Genomic DNA, 15,420 nt, shown 5'->3' on the forward strand with positions numbered 1-15,420 from the left:
TGAAGAATTAGCCTTTTCGCCTGATTTCAAGGCCTCATGGACCAAACATGAAGGCACCTATAATTATTTTGATGCAAAATATGGTCTTTTCAGGGGGATTTCACCCGAGACAGTAAGTTTCAGCAGTGTGGGTTGAATACCTAGAGAGATATAGCGCCTCAAAGTTGGCCAAAAAACAAATTTGCAAAATTAAAAAAAAAAAAAAATTTCAAAGAGCTGTATCTCCTAAATTATTACAGATATGATATTACAATTTTGGATGTTTTCGTTTATCTGGTAGGTGAACAAGTGTGAATTTTTTCAGAATTTTCTGAGGGGGTCATGCGGGGGTCTCTTTGAAATCAGGTTGATTTGGGATGGAAGGACCCTGTGGTATTGACAGTAGATGCAGCTCGAGCTAAATTAACCCCATTCCTGAAGTTTCCCTTACCTCATGATTTATGTCTGCCCTTCTGAATGCATCACTAAACACACTTGTATCCCCCAGGATATGTACTGCCGACATGCCGCGCAGGAGATGTTTGCGCTCCATCTCTTGGTGTGCCCTCTTCTGTCAGACCCCAGCCTGCTTTCGCTCTAAAAAAGCTTCTCACTGTGCCCTCAGTATCATGTCTTCTATATTAAGTCATGCTGTGAGCTCCCTTTCCAAGCACTTTTGCACCTTGCTGTTGATATTCAGTGTGCTATTTGCATGGTGATCTTACGATGTTTTATTTTCTTTTCCTTCCTCTCCTGCTTTTTTCAAACTATCATGTCCTCTCTTCCCCTCTGCTTCTCCTGCCCTGTCTTGTGTGGCTCAGTCATTGCTTGTCCCAGGGAAAAGTCCCAGTAAATATGGACGTCGAGGCAGTGCCATAGGGATAGGAACAATAGAAGAGGTTCATGTATATTTCTCCCTTCTTTATGTCACCCGTTCTTTTTCTTTGATTTCATGCCACTTTAAAGATGTTCATTGGTTCTAAATGTGCCTTTATATGGTGTTTTAGCCCCTGCGGTTACGACAGGTTTAGATACGCAGGTGTTATAAGTCACAATGACATTTATTCAGCTAAGGTTTTTATTACACTTTCATTAATCCCATTCATTCACACCGTAGCGTCCCTGTCTAGCATTGACACATAATGGCTAATATCCAATAATCCATCACAGAAAGGTGGCTGTTAAAGCTCATTGTCGTAATATTCATAGTTTTTACAGGTAGATGATTTCATTTCCGATAATTGTTGTAGCGTTTTTACACTTCCATGTTTTGCATTCCATCACAGTGAGTCTCAGGGCTCCATGCATGAATTCCATCACTTCATATTTATTTTAAGGTTGCTCTGAAAATTAGAAAAAAAAAACAAAAACAAAAAAAGGTTTTGTGCACAGATATCAAAGTAACTCACCGTTGAATCATTCTGCATATAAAATGTGTTTATCACACCTTTTTAAATGTAGAAAAGTAAACTCCCTAGTCTGACCTCAGTACTGAAAACATAACCGGAGGGAAGATCACTAAAGAACTTTCCATCCATACATTTATATATATATATAATAAAAAAAGAGCATGAATCACCTCCTGACATTGTTTTCTAGTATATATATTTAGAATAAATTCCCGCCTGAAGCCCAGTTTCTCACAGCTTTATAAAACATATTTCCAGGAGTGTCATTCCATAATCAGACGGAATTTCCAGTCTGTTAGTTTATTTCATCCCTAGTATAATGCATATAGATACTTTTCTCTTGCCTACGTTGTCATGTTCTCTATGTTTTGTGAAAGGGTTACTGTATCCCTTTAGTCTGTGTCTGATTTTTTCCTCTCCCTACCCACCGTCAGTCATTGATCATTCCTGGAAAAAGCCCAACCAGGAAAAAATCTGGGCCCTTCAGCTCCCGTCGCAGCAGCGCCATTGGCATCGAAAACATCCAGGAGGTCCAAGAGAGGAGGTGAGAGGACACTGATCAGCCGTGAGTGGGTGGTGAAGACAGAATAGTGTTGCAACAGATGGAAGCAAGGACATTAAAATGACAAATTCAGCTATTAAATAATGGACTGGAATTTTATGTGACTGGAAGTGACATTTTACAGGGGGTGGGGGGTGGGTTCATGCCTTCCTTTATGCATAATTAAAGTACGTTATAGAATTTCTAAACGGTGAATTATTACTAAACAACTCAACTGTATGTGAGATTTGTAAGTGATTTATAGCTATTAATTCTGTCTTCTACTGTGTTTCTTGCCATTTTTTTTTTTTATTCCATTTGTTGCTATTATTCTTTTAATTATAGTTTTTAATAGTTTGTAGAATTACCTTTTGATGTTTTTAACCTTTTCATGCATAGTGGTCACTACAGTGGACAGCTACTCAAAGATGTTCTCTTATATCACAGGTGTCAAACATGCGGCCAAATCCGGTCCACCAAAGGGTTCAATCCGGCCCGCAGGATGAAATTTGTGAAATGCAAAAATTATACTGAAGATATTAATTAAACTACAAAATAATAATGTGGGGAAAAAAAATAAGACGAACATTTACATAAAATAAAGTAAAAGAATAAAATAAACAACAAAATGAGCAAAAACAGCAAAACTAATAAATAACAAAAAACAACAAGAATTAATAATAAATCAACATGAACAAAATAAGGCACAAACTGAACAAAAATTGGTGGTGTCAAAATCATTTTAATTCAGGTTCCACATACAGACACATACAGTCCAATTAGATTTCAAGTGGGTCAGACCAGTAAAATATTATAAATAATGACAACCCCAAATTCTCTCTTTGTTTTTTTGGTGTAAAAAAGTAAAATTACATGAAAATGTTTACATTACCAAACTATACTTTTACAAAAAGTGGAAATAACCTGAACAAATATGAACAAACGGAAATGTCTTAAGAAAAGTAAATGCAATTTTACCAATATTCTGCCTGTTACTAAATGTTTTGTGCGATTGTAACGCACAAGTGTAAGCGATAAACTGATAAACCGAGGCAGAATATTGTTAAAATTGCGCTTTTTTTTTCTCAAGACAATTCAAGTTGTTCATGTTATTCAGTTTTTTAAAGAACTTTGTAGATATAAACCTGATCATAATACAATTTTACTTTTTTCCCTGTTATTATTTTACTGGTCCGGGCCACTGGAGATCAAATTTGGCTGAAAGTGGCCCCTGAACTAAAATGAGTTTGACACCCCTGTCTGATATCGTCCTGAGACCCAGAAATGCATCTTTGTCTTCTGTGGTGGACAAGAGTTTCACATCTTTACTTAAAAAATAAATAAATGTCCACTGAAAAGGACATTATATATATAAAAAATGTATCTGAAAAAACTGTTGCATCATGCTGTTTCCAATTAAGGCAATTATTTCATGTAAAATGGCGTAAATGTTTACTTACTGGGTCTTAGGAGGATATATTCATGGATTTTGTTGTTTTAGTTCCATGTCCGCCAACACAGTGGACGCTTATGCATCATCCCATTCACTGCAATTCATACCATTACTGTAACTTTGCTGTTCTTACTAAACCTGATCTGCAGTAACATGTTTTAGTGTAAATCAGTTGTTTGTCATTGTTATTAGACTGTCATTAAACAATTTTTTTTTTTTTTTTTTTTTTTGCATATTATCTCCATGAAGTGATTAATAACTAGTATTATATTATGTTAAAATGTGAAAAAAACAACAGATTAGCAGCATTACAAATGTTTTTATTCATAGTTTTCGCACAATATATCAGTAAATACATTTTTCTTTGCTTCAAATATGAAACACAATGGGTCCAGCTGAGTGGACATTTTTGCAACTCCATGAAAAATAGGTTAATACGAAAATTTTCAAAACTAAAGAGGAATAAAAACACTCACGGGAAAAAAAAATCCTGATTAAGGTTGTCATAATTCATGCATGAAAGGGTTAATCACTATTTCTTGTTTTTCAGTTTGAATGAATTTATGATGCAGAAACTAATCAGCAGGTGACAGTTAAACAACAGCTGGTTCGCAACAAAGACTTGCTTTATTATAAACAGTTCAGACAATCCTCAGATCAACCAGGATTTTTTGGTCATATACGATTTTTTTTTTAGACAAAAGTTACAGAAATTAAAAAAAAAAAAATGTATTCATAGAACTTATTTCTGTCTTTCTCTATCCCTAAAGCCGGGAGGTGTCGCCCAACACCCAGAGGACACCAGACAGCTTCTTATCACAGGAAAACAAATCAGACAACTCATCCAATCACAGCTCTCCAGAGTTTCCTCCCACCAAGAACAGGTGAGCAAAGCAGTGCTGATGGAGGTCAATACTAAGGCCCAATCCCAATTCACCCCTTACCCCTACCCTTTCGCCCTTGCACTTGACACTACCCCTTGAAAAGGAGCTGCAAGGGGTAGGGGTAGGGGTAGGGGTAGGGGTAGAACCATGCCCCTATGTAATGGGTCAACCCTTTGAGACCTATTACATCATCAGCAGTCATCGATGCGATATTAAGAGATGCAAAAAATTTGTTTCTGAAAGTATTCCCCATGTCGTCAGTAGCTGTAACCATCTCTGTTCCATGGGCTTTGGTCGTCTTTTTACGGCTATCAACTATAAACTGCAGAAATGCGATCTATAACACATTGAAACGGCATTAAACGGTCAATCAAATGATTAAGTCAGTGTTTTTCCACCTTGGGGTTGGGACCCCACATGGGATCGTCTGAAATTCAAATGGGGGTTGTCTGAAAATTCTAGTAATTGATAAAATAAATGAAAACTTACTAACATAAAATCTATGGTGAGTTGACAGAGACAATCCCAATCCATAACAGACAAACTGTGAAGCTGAAACTGAAGCACTGTGGTTCTGTTTATCTGTCAAATGTTCATTGTGGTCGGTTTCAGATGCTGCAGCTCTTTCATAATTCATAGTTTGAGTTCTTGTTTGTTCAGTATTAATTGTCAGCCTTGTAAATCCAAGCTGGACTGACTGTACATATCCTGACAAAGGAAAATCAAATTCTCACTTTGTGCAGTAATCTACACCTGGCTTTTCTGCCTCCGTCCATAATAATATACATGATATAGACTAAATGTTGTCTAAAATTAACCTTTATTTGAAACATAGTATAGCAAATTATGAAATGATAAAAAACAAATTAAAATCAGGTTAAATCAGGATTAAGTTGTTTACGAAGAAAATATGTACATTCGTGTATTTCTTTCATCACACTGCTGCACTTTTTGGCTGAGTTTACCTCCATCTTGCCAATGATTAGAACAGAATTATGGGAAATTTTGTTGTGTGGTCCTGGAAAATCTCTGTTTCGAGGACTATACAACCCTTCCCCTTAGCCCTTCCCCTCCTTCTAATTGAGAGTTGGGACAACACTACCCCTTCACATGTACGTGCAAAACGGAGGGGTAAGGGGGAGGGGCCAAGGGGTGAATTGGGATTCAGCCTAAAGCCACTTACTTTTTTAGGCAAGGCAAAGCAAGTTTATTTGTATCGCACATTTCAGCAACAAGGCAATTCGAGGTGCTTCACACAGGACACTGAAATACAACGACAAGGGAAAAAAAAATACATTTAAAACATTATTAAAGAAACATGTAAAAGGTGATTAAAAACAGCAAGTAAGAAAACAACACATAAAACCCCAAAATATAAACACACACATATTAAAGTAAGAGTTGCAGTGCAGAGTTTCGAAAGAGAATATAAAATTTAAAAAGTAAAAACCTTTTTAGTCAAAGGCAGCAGTGAACAGGTGAGTCTTTAACCTGGACTTAGAAGAACTCAGACTCTCAGCAGACCTGATATTTTCTGGTAGTTTGTTCCAGATATGCGGAGTATAGAAACTGAACGCTGATTCTCCATGTTTAGTTCTGACTTTTGGAACACAGGAGGAGTTTTTTGTTGCTTATATTGCTATTACTCTATTACTCTAGTACTATACAGGGTGGGGAAGCAAAATTTACAATGAACATTTAGTTGGTTTTTCTCAGCAGGCACTACGTCAATTGTTTTGAAACCAAACATATATTGATGTCATAATCATACCTAACACTATTATCCATACCTTTTCAGAAACTTTTGCCCATATGAGTAATCAGGAAAGCAAACGTCAAAGAGTGTGTGATTTGCTGAATGCACTCGTCACACCAAAGGAGATTTCAAAAATAGTTGGAGTGTCCATAAAGACTGTTTATAATGGAAAGAAGAGAATGACTATGAGCAAAACTATTACGAGAAAGTCTGGAAGTGGAGGAAGCAACAAAAAACGTACCAAAGCTTTTATTAAAGCTCTCAAATCCAAAATCCTAAAGGATCCAACTCAATCCATGAGAAAAATGGCAATTGAACTTGAGGTAGACAAAAAGACCATTAGAAATGCAGTAAAATATGATTTGAAGTTAAAATCTTACACAAGAACACCAAAACACTTTTTGACAACAGCAACAAATCCAACTTTAGCAATTTTTGGGAATCATGTTCATGGCCGCCTTCTAGCCCAGATCTAAACCCTCTGGATTCTGCTATTTGGGGCGTTTTAGAACATGCTACCAGTAGAACATCACACAGCAATGTCGACTTTCTTAAAGATACTATTAAAGAAGAACGGGAGAAGTTGTCACCTGAATATTTGAGGAACACTTGCGCAAGTTTCAGGAAGCGTGTGAAGGAGGACACATAGAATAAAAACATTTTCTATTATGTAAATTTTCTTGTGGCAAATAAATTCTCATGACTTTCAATAAACTAATCGGTCATACACTGTCTTTCAATCCCTGCCTCAAAATATTGTAAATTTTGCTTCCCCACCCTGTATTACTCACTGACATAAAGCAGCTCATGACTACATTCATATGATTGTTTTCGCTTTGTCCAGTTAGCTTGTTGTCAGTTTGCATCCTGCAGATTGAAGCTCCTTTTTCGTTCTGCACAGTGCACTGACAAAAGACAGTAAACAGAAACATTATCTTTGATGCTGCAACAGAAAGCGAGGAAGGACGACCCAAACACAGCCACAAAGGCAGACAGGCAGGAGAAGTTCAATGAATTTATCAAAGAAAACAACACAGCTTAGCAGCAGGAAATCAGGGAGTCCAAAGAGTATGAAGTTTCAAACACCAAGACCAAGAACCAACCAGAAAGATAAAGAAGCAGCAGGCAGAGGCACTCGTCTGAGAAGACACACACATTATGAACTGTCAGGGAAACACAGGGGAAACCAGGGGAGTGTTTACACATGGGCAAACTGAGGGCGAGACCAGGGGCAGGATTTGGGAAGAAAATGAGCACAAGGGCAAGACCTGAAACGACAGGTTAACATTTCAACAGAAAACTCTAAACACAATAACATTTGTGAGGAAACAGAAACAGGAGTGGAGAGCATGGGGTTCACGACACTGTTAATGTTAATGAATCTGAAGTCTAAACTGAACAAAGCATAATTACATTAATCCTTAAAGGCATGAGGGCAAACGTTTCAGTAATTTATAGACTGGTAGCTTATAGACTAGAAAATCTATTTTGTAACTACCTCGAGGCCAGTGTAAAGATTTTAAAGCTGGAGTATTGAGTTGTTTTCTTTGTTTAAAACTCAGGCAGCCTCATTCTGTTTAATGGTCTTCATGGGAGGTTCAGTTAGAGGAGTGTTACTGTAGTTAAAACCCCTTAAACTCCCCCCATGGGCCCAACTCACTTAAACATACATTAATTTATCTTGTAAATAACTCTGAGTTTGAGTAACTGCACATGTTACACATCACTGGAAACACTGGAGAGCTGAATTTCTTGATATTTCAACGATACATGCCCATTCATTATTCAAGCATACACTCAAAAAAATGATTCTTGGCTCTAATAAACATGAAGTAATATTTTAAAGTAAAATGTAACTGAAATATATGAAATTTAAAATTTATGTATCCGAAAAAGTCAAACATAATGTGAATATGCTTAGTATAAAGTGAATCTAAACAAATAAAATAAACTTTATTTACTAGATCACATAAAAAGGCTGAGCGTCACAGTCAAACACAGTTTATGTAAGTTTGCATTAACTAAAGCAAATCTGACTGAAGGTATTTAATTTATTCATATTGACTCAGTATGATAGAAAAAACATTGTTTTAAATGCAACTCTTTACATTAAACTTACACTCAACAAAAATATAAACGCACCACTTTTGTTTTTGCTCCCATTTTTCATGAGCTGAATTCAAAGATCTAAAACTTTTTCTATGTACACAAAAGGCCTATTTCTCTCAAATATTGTTCATAAATTTGTCTAAATCTGTGTTAGTGAGCACTTCTCCTTTGTCCTTTGCTGAGATAATCCATCCACCTCACAGGTGTGGTAGATCAAGATGCTGATTAGACAGCAGGATTATTGCACAGGTGTGACTTAGGCTGGCCACAATAAAAGGCCACTCTAAAATGTGCAGTTTTACTGTATTGGGTGGTCCAGGGGGGTCAGAAAACCAGTCAGTATTTGGTGTGACCACCATTTTCCTCACACAGTCTTCTTCATGAATTCTCTGAAACAGCTTTGGAGATGGCTTATGGTAGAGAAATGAACATTCAATTCACAGGCAAAAGCTCTGGTGGAGATTCCTGAAGTCAGCATGCCAATTGCATATTCCCTCAAAACTTGTGACATCTGTGGTATTGTGCTGTGTGATAAAACTGCACATTTTGGAGTGGCCTTTTATTGTGGCCAGCCTAAGGCACACCTGTGCAAAAATCATGCTGTCTAATCAGCATCTTGATATGCCACACCTGTGAGGTGGATGGATTATCTCAGCAAAGAAGAAGTGTTCACTAACACAAATTTAGACAGATTTGTGAACAATATTTGAGAGAAATAAACCTTGTGTGTACATAGAAAAAGTTTTAGATCTTTGAGTTCAGCTCATGAAAAATGGGAGCAAAAACAAAAGTGGTGTGTTTATATTTTTGTTGAGTGTATGTAATAAAATTACATGGAAAATTTACATGTAATTAAAATACATAAAGTCAACATTTTTGGCTTAATTATTTTTTTGTAGTGTAGCAGCAGGATCAATAAGCTTTTTTTTTTTTTTTTTACCTTTATTTAACCAGGAAAACCTCACTGAGATTAAGAATCTCTTTTTCAAGAGTGTCCTGGCCAAGACGGGCAGCAGTACATTAAATAGTTACAGACAGACTTTCATACATAAAACAAATACATAAAAAGCACATAGACAAGTCAAACCTTCCAAAGTCAGCTCAAAAAGTGCTCATGAAATGTAGACAAAGTGCATCAGGTAAAACATCTGCAGCCAGATATCTCCCTCTCTTAAGTCATACAGCATCCTCTTAAAAGTGTCTAACGAAACCAGATCCTTCAGTTTCAGGTCTTTTTGTGGTTCATTCCAGGTGAACGTGGCCACATACCTGAAGAAGCCTTTTTCCCCGGTTCAGTTCTAACTTTAGGAACAAACAACAAGAAAAGATCCTGAGAATGCAGATTATAAGCGTCTGTGGTTCTCCGACTGATGTAGGTCTGAAGGTAGGATGGGAGCAGACCTAGAATAGACTTGTAAATTAAAATACGCCAATGATTCAGTCTGCGAGCTGACAAGGAAGACCATCCTACACGATCATAAAGACAAACAAACACAACTCACCAATGAAGCCTCATAGTTCTCCACCAAAACATAGAAGTCTGACAGAAACGGTCTTATAATTCTGTCAAAAATCAAATAAAGTAATAAAATAAGTCCACGGCTGCAACATTTCACATTTTGCATCACTCGTGCTTTATTTTCCACTTATTCTGAAGAAAACATCAGTTAGCCGGCAGCCTTTAGCGACATTGCACTTGCAAAAACAACAAGAAACTCTGATCTTTTGATTGACACTTCATTTCATCAAGTAATCACTATGCAATAGTTCCAGCTTCCAAAAATAGTGAGAGCCGTCATTGGAAAAGTATGCAGTTCAGCACAGATTGGCAGACTTTTGGAAACGACTACTAGAAAACACCTAAGAATAATGCATGCAAAATACTTGTTTTTTGAACAACTGTTATCAAATTTAACGTGGAGCTAGGTTAAGTCTTCATAGAATTTTATTCCAAGTTGTTGTCTACAACTTACAGTCAGGGGTCCTACACAAGTATGGAAAGTATAGAAAGTATGGAATTTGATTTCATAAATTTCCAGGTCTGTAAAAGTATGGAAAATGGAAACAAATATATGGAAAAATTTTCATGTTTCCGAGACTGTTGCTACTGTTCTATTTTCTAAAACATAAAATTATGAATATTTTTTAAAAAAGAAATGTATTATCTGTTTTTTTAAGGTGTTTGCTAGTGCAGCTAAAATGCTCGACAAATGACAAGTTGAATGCCCCGCCTTCTGCTCTTATCCTCCTCCAACCTTTTTTAAGGCCCGCCCAGGTGTCGTCAAGTTTCACTGCTGCTTTGACGGACAGGTGATGTCCACAAAACTGTTCATGAGCGAGCTATTCAACATGCCTTGTATGATCGTTGGCAGAACTCCGAATAGGTAGATGGAAATTCTCTGACAACTGCCTCATAAATCCCAAATATAAAGACTGGTTGGAATTTTTTTACCAAGACATCTGGAAATTAGGGTCTGGAAGAAGTATGGAAAATGGAAACTAATATATGGAAAAATGTTCATGTTTCCGAGACTGTTGCCACTGTTCTATTTTCTAAAACATAAAATTATGAATATTTTTTAAAAAAGAAATGTATCATCTGTTTTTTTAAGGTGTTTGCTAGTGCAGCTAAAATGTTCGACAAAAGACAAGTTGAATGCCCCGCCTTCTGCTCTTATCCTCCTCCAACCTATTTTAAGTCCCGCCCAGTTGTCGTCAAGTTTCACTGCCGCTTTGACGGACAGGTGATGTCCACAAAATTGTTTGTGAGTGAGCTATTCAACATGCCTTGTATGATCGGTGGCAGAACTCCTAATAGGTAGATGGAAATTCTCTGACAACTGGCTCATAAATCCCAAATATAAAGACTAATTGAATTTTTTTTTACCAAGACATCTGGAAATTAGGGTCTGGAAACAGTATGGAATTTTGAAATTTCAAATGTGTAGGAATCCGGTACAGTTCTCTGTAGGTATTTAAAAAAAAAAAAAAAAAAAAAAAAAGAATTCAGGTGAGAGCAAAATTCTTATTTTTTAGTGTTGTCCAGATTTATATTAACCCTGTCATGCATAGTGGTCACTACAGTGGACAGTTATTCTACTGCTCTTCTCTTGTATATTCATGGGTTTTGCTGTTTTAGTTCCATATCAGCTAACACAGTGGACACTTATGCATCATGTAACTTTGCTGTTCTTGATAAACCTGATCTGCAATAACACGTTTGACTGTAAATCAGTTATTATTAGACTGTAATTATCATTTTTTCTTTAACAAAATGGGTATTTTTGCATATTATCCCCATGAAGTGAGTAATAACTAGTATTAGAGTATGTTTAAATATGAGAAAACATCAGATTAGCAGCATTAAAAGTGTTTTTATTTCATAGTTTTCACAGTATACCAGTAAATATACGTTTCTTGGCTTCAAAAATTAAACGCATCACATCCATTTGAGTGGACATTTTTGCAACTCCATGAAAAATAGGTTCATAAAAAGCTGTTAATCGCATTGTTTTTTTTTTGTTTTTTTTTTCATGCCTATATAGGAATTCAAACGGGGGAAAAATCATGATTAAGGTTCTCATAATTCATGCATGAAAGGGTTAATCAGTACCAGTTACAGTGATGCTGATTGTTGTAGGTAAAGCTTCAGACACTTACCTTTCAAAAGAGGCCTAGACCGTGTCTCGGAAAAAGCTCTGAGTGGAATTTTGCAAGGTTTTTGTTCGGCGTTTTAGGTGAAAATATTTAAAATTTTATGAGAAATAGAAGCATGGATGAGCTCCTCTTGGTCTTTTCTTTGGCAACAGTTACTAGTTCAGTGGTTCCCAACCTTTTTTGGCTCATGACCTCATTTTAACATCATACATTTCTGCTGACCCCAGACATTCAAAACTGAGCCTTTTTTTTTTTTTTTTTGCTAACGTTAACTGCTTTTTGATCATGTAATAATTTGCTATACTACTGTATGTTACAAATAAACATTAATTTTAGAGGACATTTAGTCTATATAATGTATATTATTATGGACGGAGGCAGAAAAGCCAGGTGTAGATTACTGCACAAAGTGAGAATTTTATTTTCATTGGTCAGGATATGTACAGTCAGTCCAGCTTGGATTTACAAGGCTGACAATTAATACTGAACAAACAAGAACTCAAAGTATGAATTCTGAAAGAGCTGCAGCATCTGAAACTGACCACAATGAACATTTGACAGATAAACAGAACCACAGTGCTTCAATTTCAGCTTCACACTTTGTCATGTCTTCTATGTATTGTGATTTTGCCCACTCACCATATATTTTTTTTAGTAAGTTGTAAGTTCTTTGTTAGTTTTTTTTATCAATTACTTGAAATTTTAGGTGACCCCATTTGAATTCCAGGTGACCCCACATGATGTCCGGACTCCATGGCTGAAAAACACTGTACTAGTTTCTCACGGCAGTTTTAACCCTTTCATGCATAGTGGTCACTACAGCGGACAGCTATTCTACAGCTGTTCTCTTGTATATTCATGGATTTTGTTGTTTTACTTGTATATCAGCCAACACAGTGGACACTTAGTGGTCAAAACACAGTAATGTCCCGTCAGAGAGCAAACTTTAATTAACCCTTTCATACATAGTGGTCACTACAGCGGACAGCTGTTCAAAGGTATTCTCTTGTATGTTCATGGATTTTGTTGTTTTATTTCCATATCAGCCAACACAGTGGATGCCTATGCATCATCCCAAACACTGCAATTTATACCATTACTGTAACTTTGCTGTTCTTGATAAACCTGATCTGCAGTAACATGTTTGAGTGTAAAAAAATATGTTAATTGTTATTAGACTTTAATTAACCCATAAAGACCCAAATATACACCAGTGTCCAAAAGCATCTACTGATCTAAAATGTTTAAGAACTTCTGATCCACTAATCCTATCAATACATGTAAATAATTGGTGTAAAATGCAGTTTGTCGTCTTTTCATGGTCATCAGATATGACCCATTTGAACGTTCAGAGGCTTCGTAGTGAACGTGGAAATACAGTCATCTTCTACAACATCAATTCACCTGTAAAACCCATTGTGCGATCAATGATAGTGGATGGAGACACTTGGTTTATGTTCAGTTAATGATAGATTTGACTGATAAAGCCAGTTTTTTCTCAAGTTTTCTCTGTTTTTGGTGTGATAACCCTCAACTGTAATCTCAGCATGATGATTAAAGTACATGATCAGTAAAATAAATATAGAAAAATACCTGATTTTCACTGAAATATATGCAAAATGGAGAGGATAATATTATGATAAATAGTGATAAATCACATAAAAAAGAATTAATAGAGAGAAAAATTCAAATTAACTCCCACAAAAGTAACAGTGGGTCTTTATGGGTTAACAGTTTTTTTTTTTGTTTTTTTTTTAAACAAAAACTTGTTTGTTTTTTTTTTTGCATATTGTGTCCTTGAAGTGAGTAATAATTAGTATTAGAGTATGTTAAAATGTGAGAAAACATCAGCATAGCAGCATTAAAAATGTTTTTATTTCATAGTTTTCACACAGTATATCAGTAAATATATGTTACTTTGCTTCTAAAATTAAACGCATGATGTCCAGCTGAGTGGACAGTTTTGTAACTCCAAGAAAAATAAGTTCATAAAAAAAAATTAAATTGCATCATTGTTTTTCATGTCTAAAGGAGAATAAAAACACATCATGACATAAAAAAAAAAAAAAAATCTTGATTAAAGTGCTTATAATTCATGCATGAAAGGGTTAATTGCCATTCCAACATTTATTTCAATATAAAATAGCTCCTTGTTTTGGATAATCCCTTATGGTCCAACTAAAGCAAAAATGAATTTAAAAGTAAAACTGTGGGTCCTTTAGCAACACTAATCTGTTAAATTGTCTCTAAAATGTCCCGTCAGAGAGATTTTGAATACTGTGTTTTGACCGTTATGCATCATTCCATACACTGTAATTCATACCATTACTGTAACTTTCCTGTTCTTGATAAACCTGATCTGCAGTAAAATATTTGAGTGTAAATAAATTGCTAATTGTTATTAGACTGTAATTAACACATTTTTGTTGTTGCATATTATCTGAGTGAGTAATAACTATTGTTATAGTATGTTAAAAATGTGAGAAAATATCAGATTAGCAGCATTACAAAAAATTAATTTCATAGTTTCAGTCAGTAAATGCATGTTTCTTCGCTTCAAAAATTAAATGCATGGTGCCCAGCTGAATGGACATTTTTGTAACTCCATGAAAAATAGATTCATTAAAAAAAATTTCAATGACATTGTTTTTTTTCATGCATAAAGAGGAATAAAAACACACAGGAAAAGAAAATATCTTGAATAAGGTTCTCATAATTCATGCAGGAAAGGGTTAATATAACTGATGAAGATGAGATCCAGGTCTATTAGAATACATGGATTTTGGATTTCAGGTTTTTAGACTAATTCTCTTCTCTTTAGTCTGTTTTTTGTGTCCTCATTTAACCAAAGTATAGTGTAAAGAAAAAAAAAAAATCAAAGTTAGCTTAAGAGGACGCAGGTGTGTGAACGGCCAGAGTGACCCAGGTGTGCAGCTTGGCGATGTGTTGCAGGGCACCGTCCATCCCGGAGGCTCAGGACCTTTCACGCTCCTCGTCAAACGCCAGCAGCTTCGCCAGCGTCGTAGAAGAGCACGAGAACGAGCAGGACCCTGAGGAAGAATACGACACCGGGCTGGTAGGTGCACAGACACAAGCTGTAACAGTAATAACAAGAAAAGCACTCGGAGAGCGCAGACCTCCGCCAAGAGACACACACCCCCCCCCCTTCATTTTGTTCATTATTTTCTTCATTTTTCTTCATTTTGGTTTTATATTTTCTTCATTTTGTTAATTATTTTCTTCATTTTTCTTCATTTTGGTTTTATATTTTCTTCATTTTGTTCATTATTTTCTTCATTTTTCTTCATTTTGGTTTTATATTTTCTTCGTTTTTCTTCATTTTGGTTTTATATTTTCTTCATTTTGTTCATTATTTTCTTCATTTTTCTTCATTTTGTTTTATATTTTCTTCATTTTGTTCATTATTTTCTTCATTTTTCTTCATTTTGGTTTTATATTTTCTTCGTTTTTCTTCATTTTGGTTTTATATTTTCTTCATTTTGTTCATTATTTTCTTCATTTTTCTTCATTTTGTTCATTGTTTTTTTTCTTCATTTTGTTCATTATTTTCTTCATTTTTCTTCATTTTGGTTTTATATTTTCTTCGTTTTTCTTCATTTTGGTTTTATATT

At 35.5% G+C, this 15,420-nt stretch overlaps 1 protein-coding gene across 8 annotated transcripts in view; it reads left to right on the forward strand.

Annotated features, from left to right (window-relative positions):
• The window catches only part of rap1gapb (RAP1 GTPase activating protein b), a 439,024-nt gene that overhangs the window by 408,648 nt on the left and 14,956 nt on the right, over nucleotides 1–15,420 (forward strand). For all 8 annotated transcript variants that reach the window (XM_030134454.1, XM_030134457.1, XM_030134455.1 and 5 more), the window contains 3 exons: nucleotides 1,823–1,932; nucleotides 4,153–4,266; nucleotides 14,723–14,864. In XM_030134454.1, the coding sequence (XP_029990314.1) occupies nucleotides 1,823–1,932; nucleotides 4,153–4,266; nucleotides 14,723–14,864 (366 nt within the window). The remainder of the gene's footprint in view (nucleotides 1–1,822; nucleotides 1,933–4,152; nucleotides 4,267–14,722; nucleotides 14,865–15,420) is intronic.

The sequence above is a fragment of the Sphaeramia orbicularis genome, chromosome 5, assembly GCF_902148855.1.
Source record: "Sphaeramia orbicularis chromosome 5, fSphaOr1.1, whole genome shotgun sequence".
Classification (NCBI taxonomy): domain Eukaryota; kingdom Metazoa; phylum Chordata; class Actinopteri; order Kurtiformes; family Apogonidae; genus Sphaeramia; species Sphaeramia orbicularis.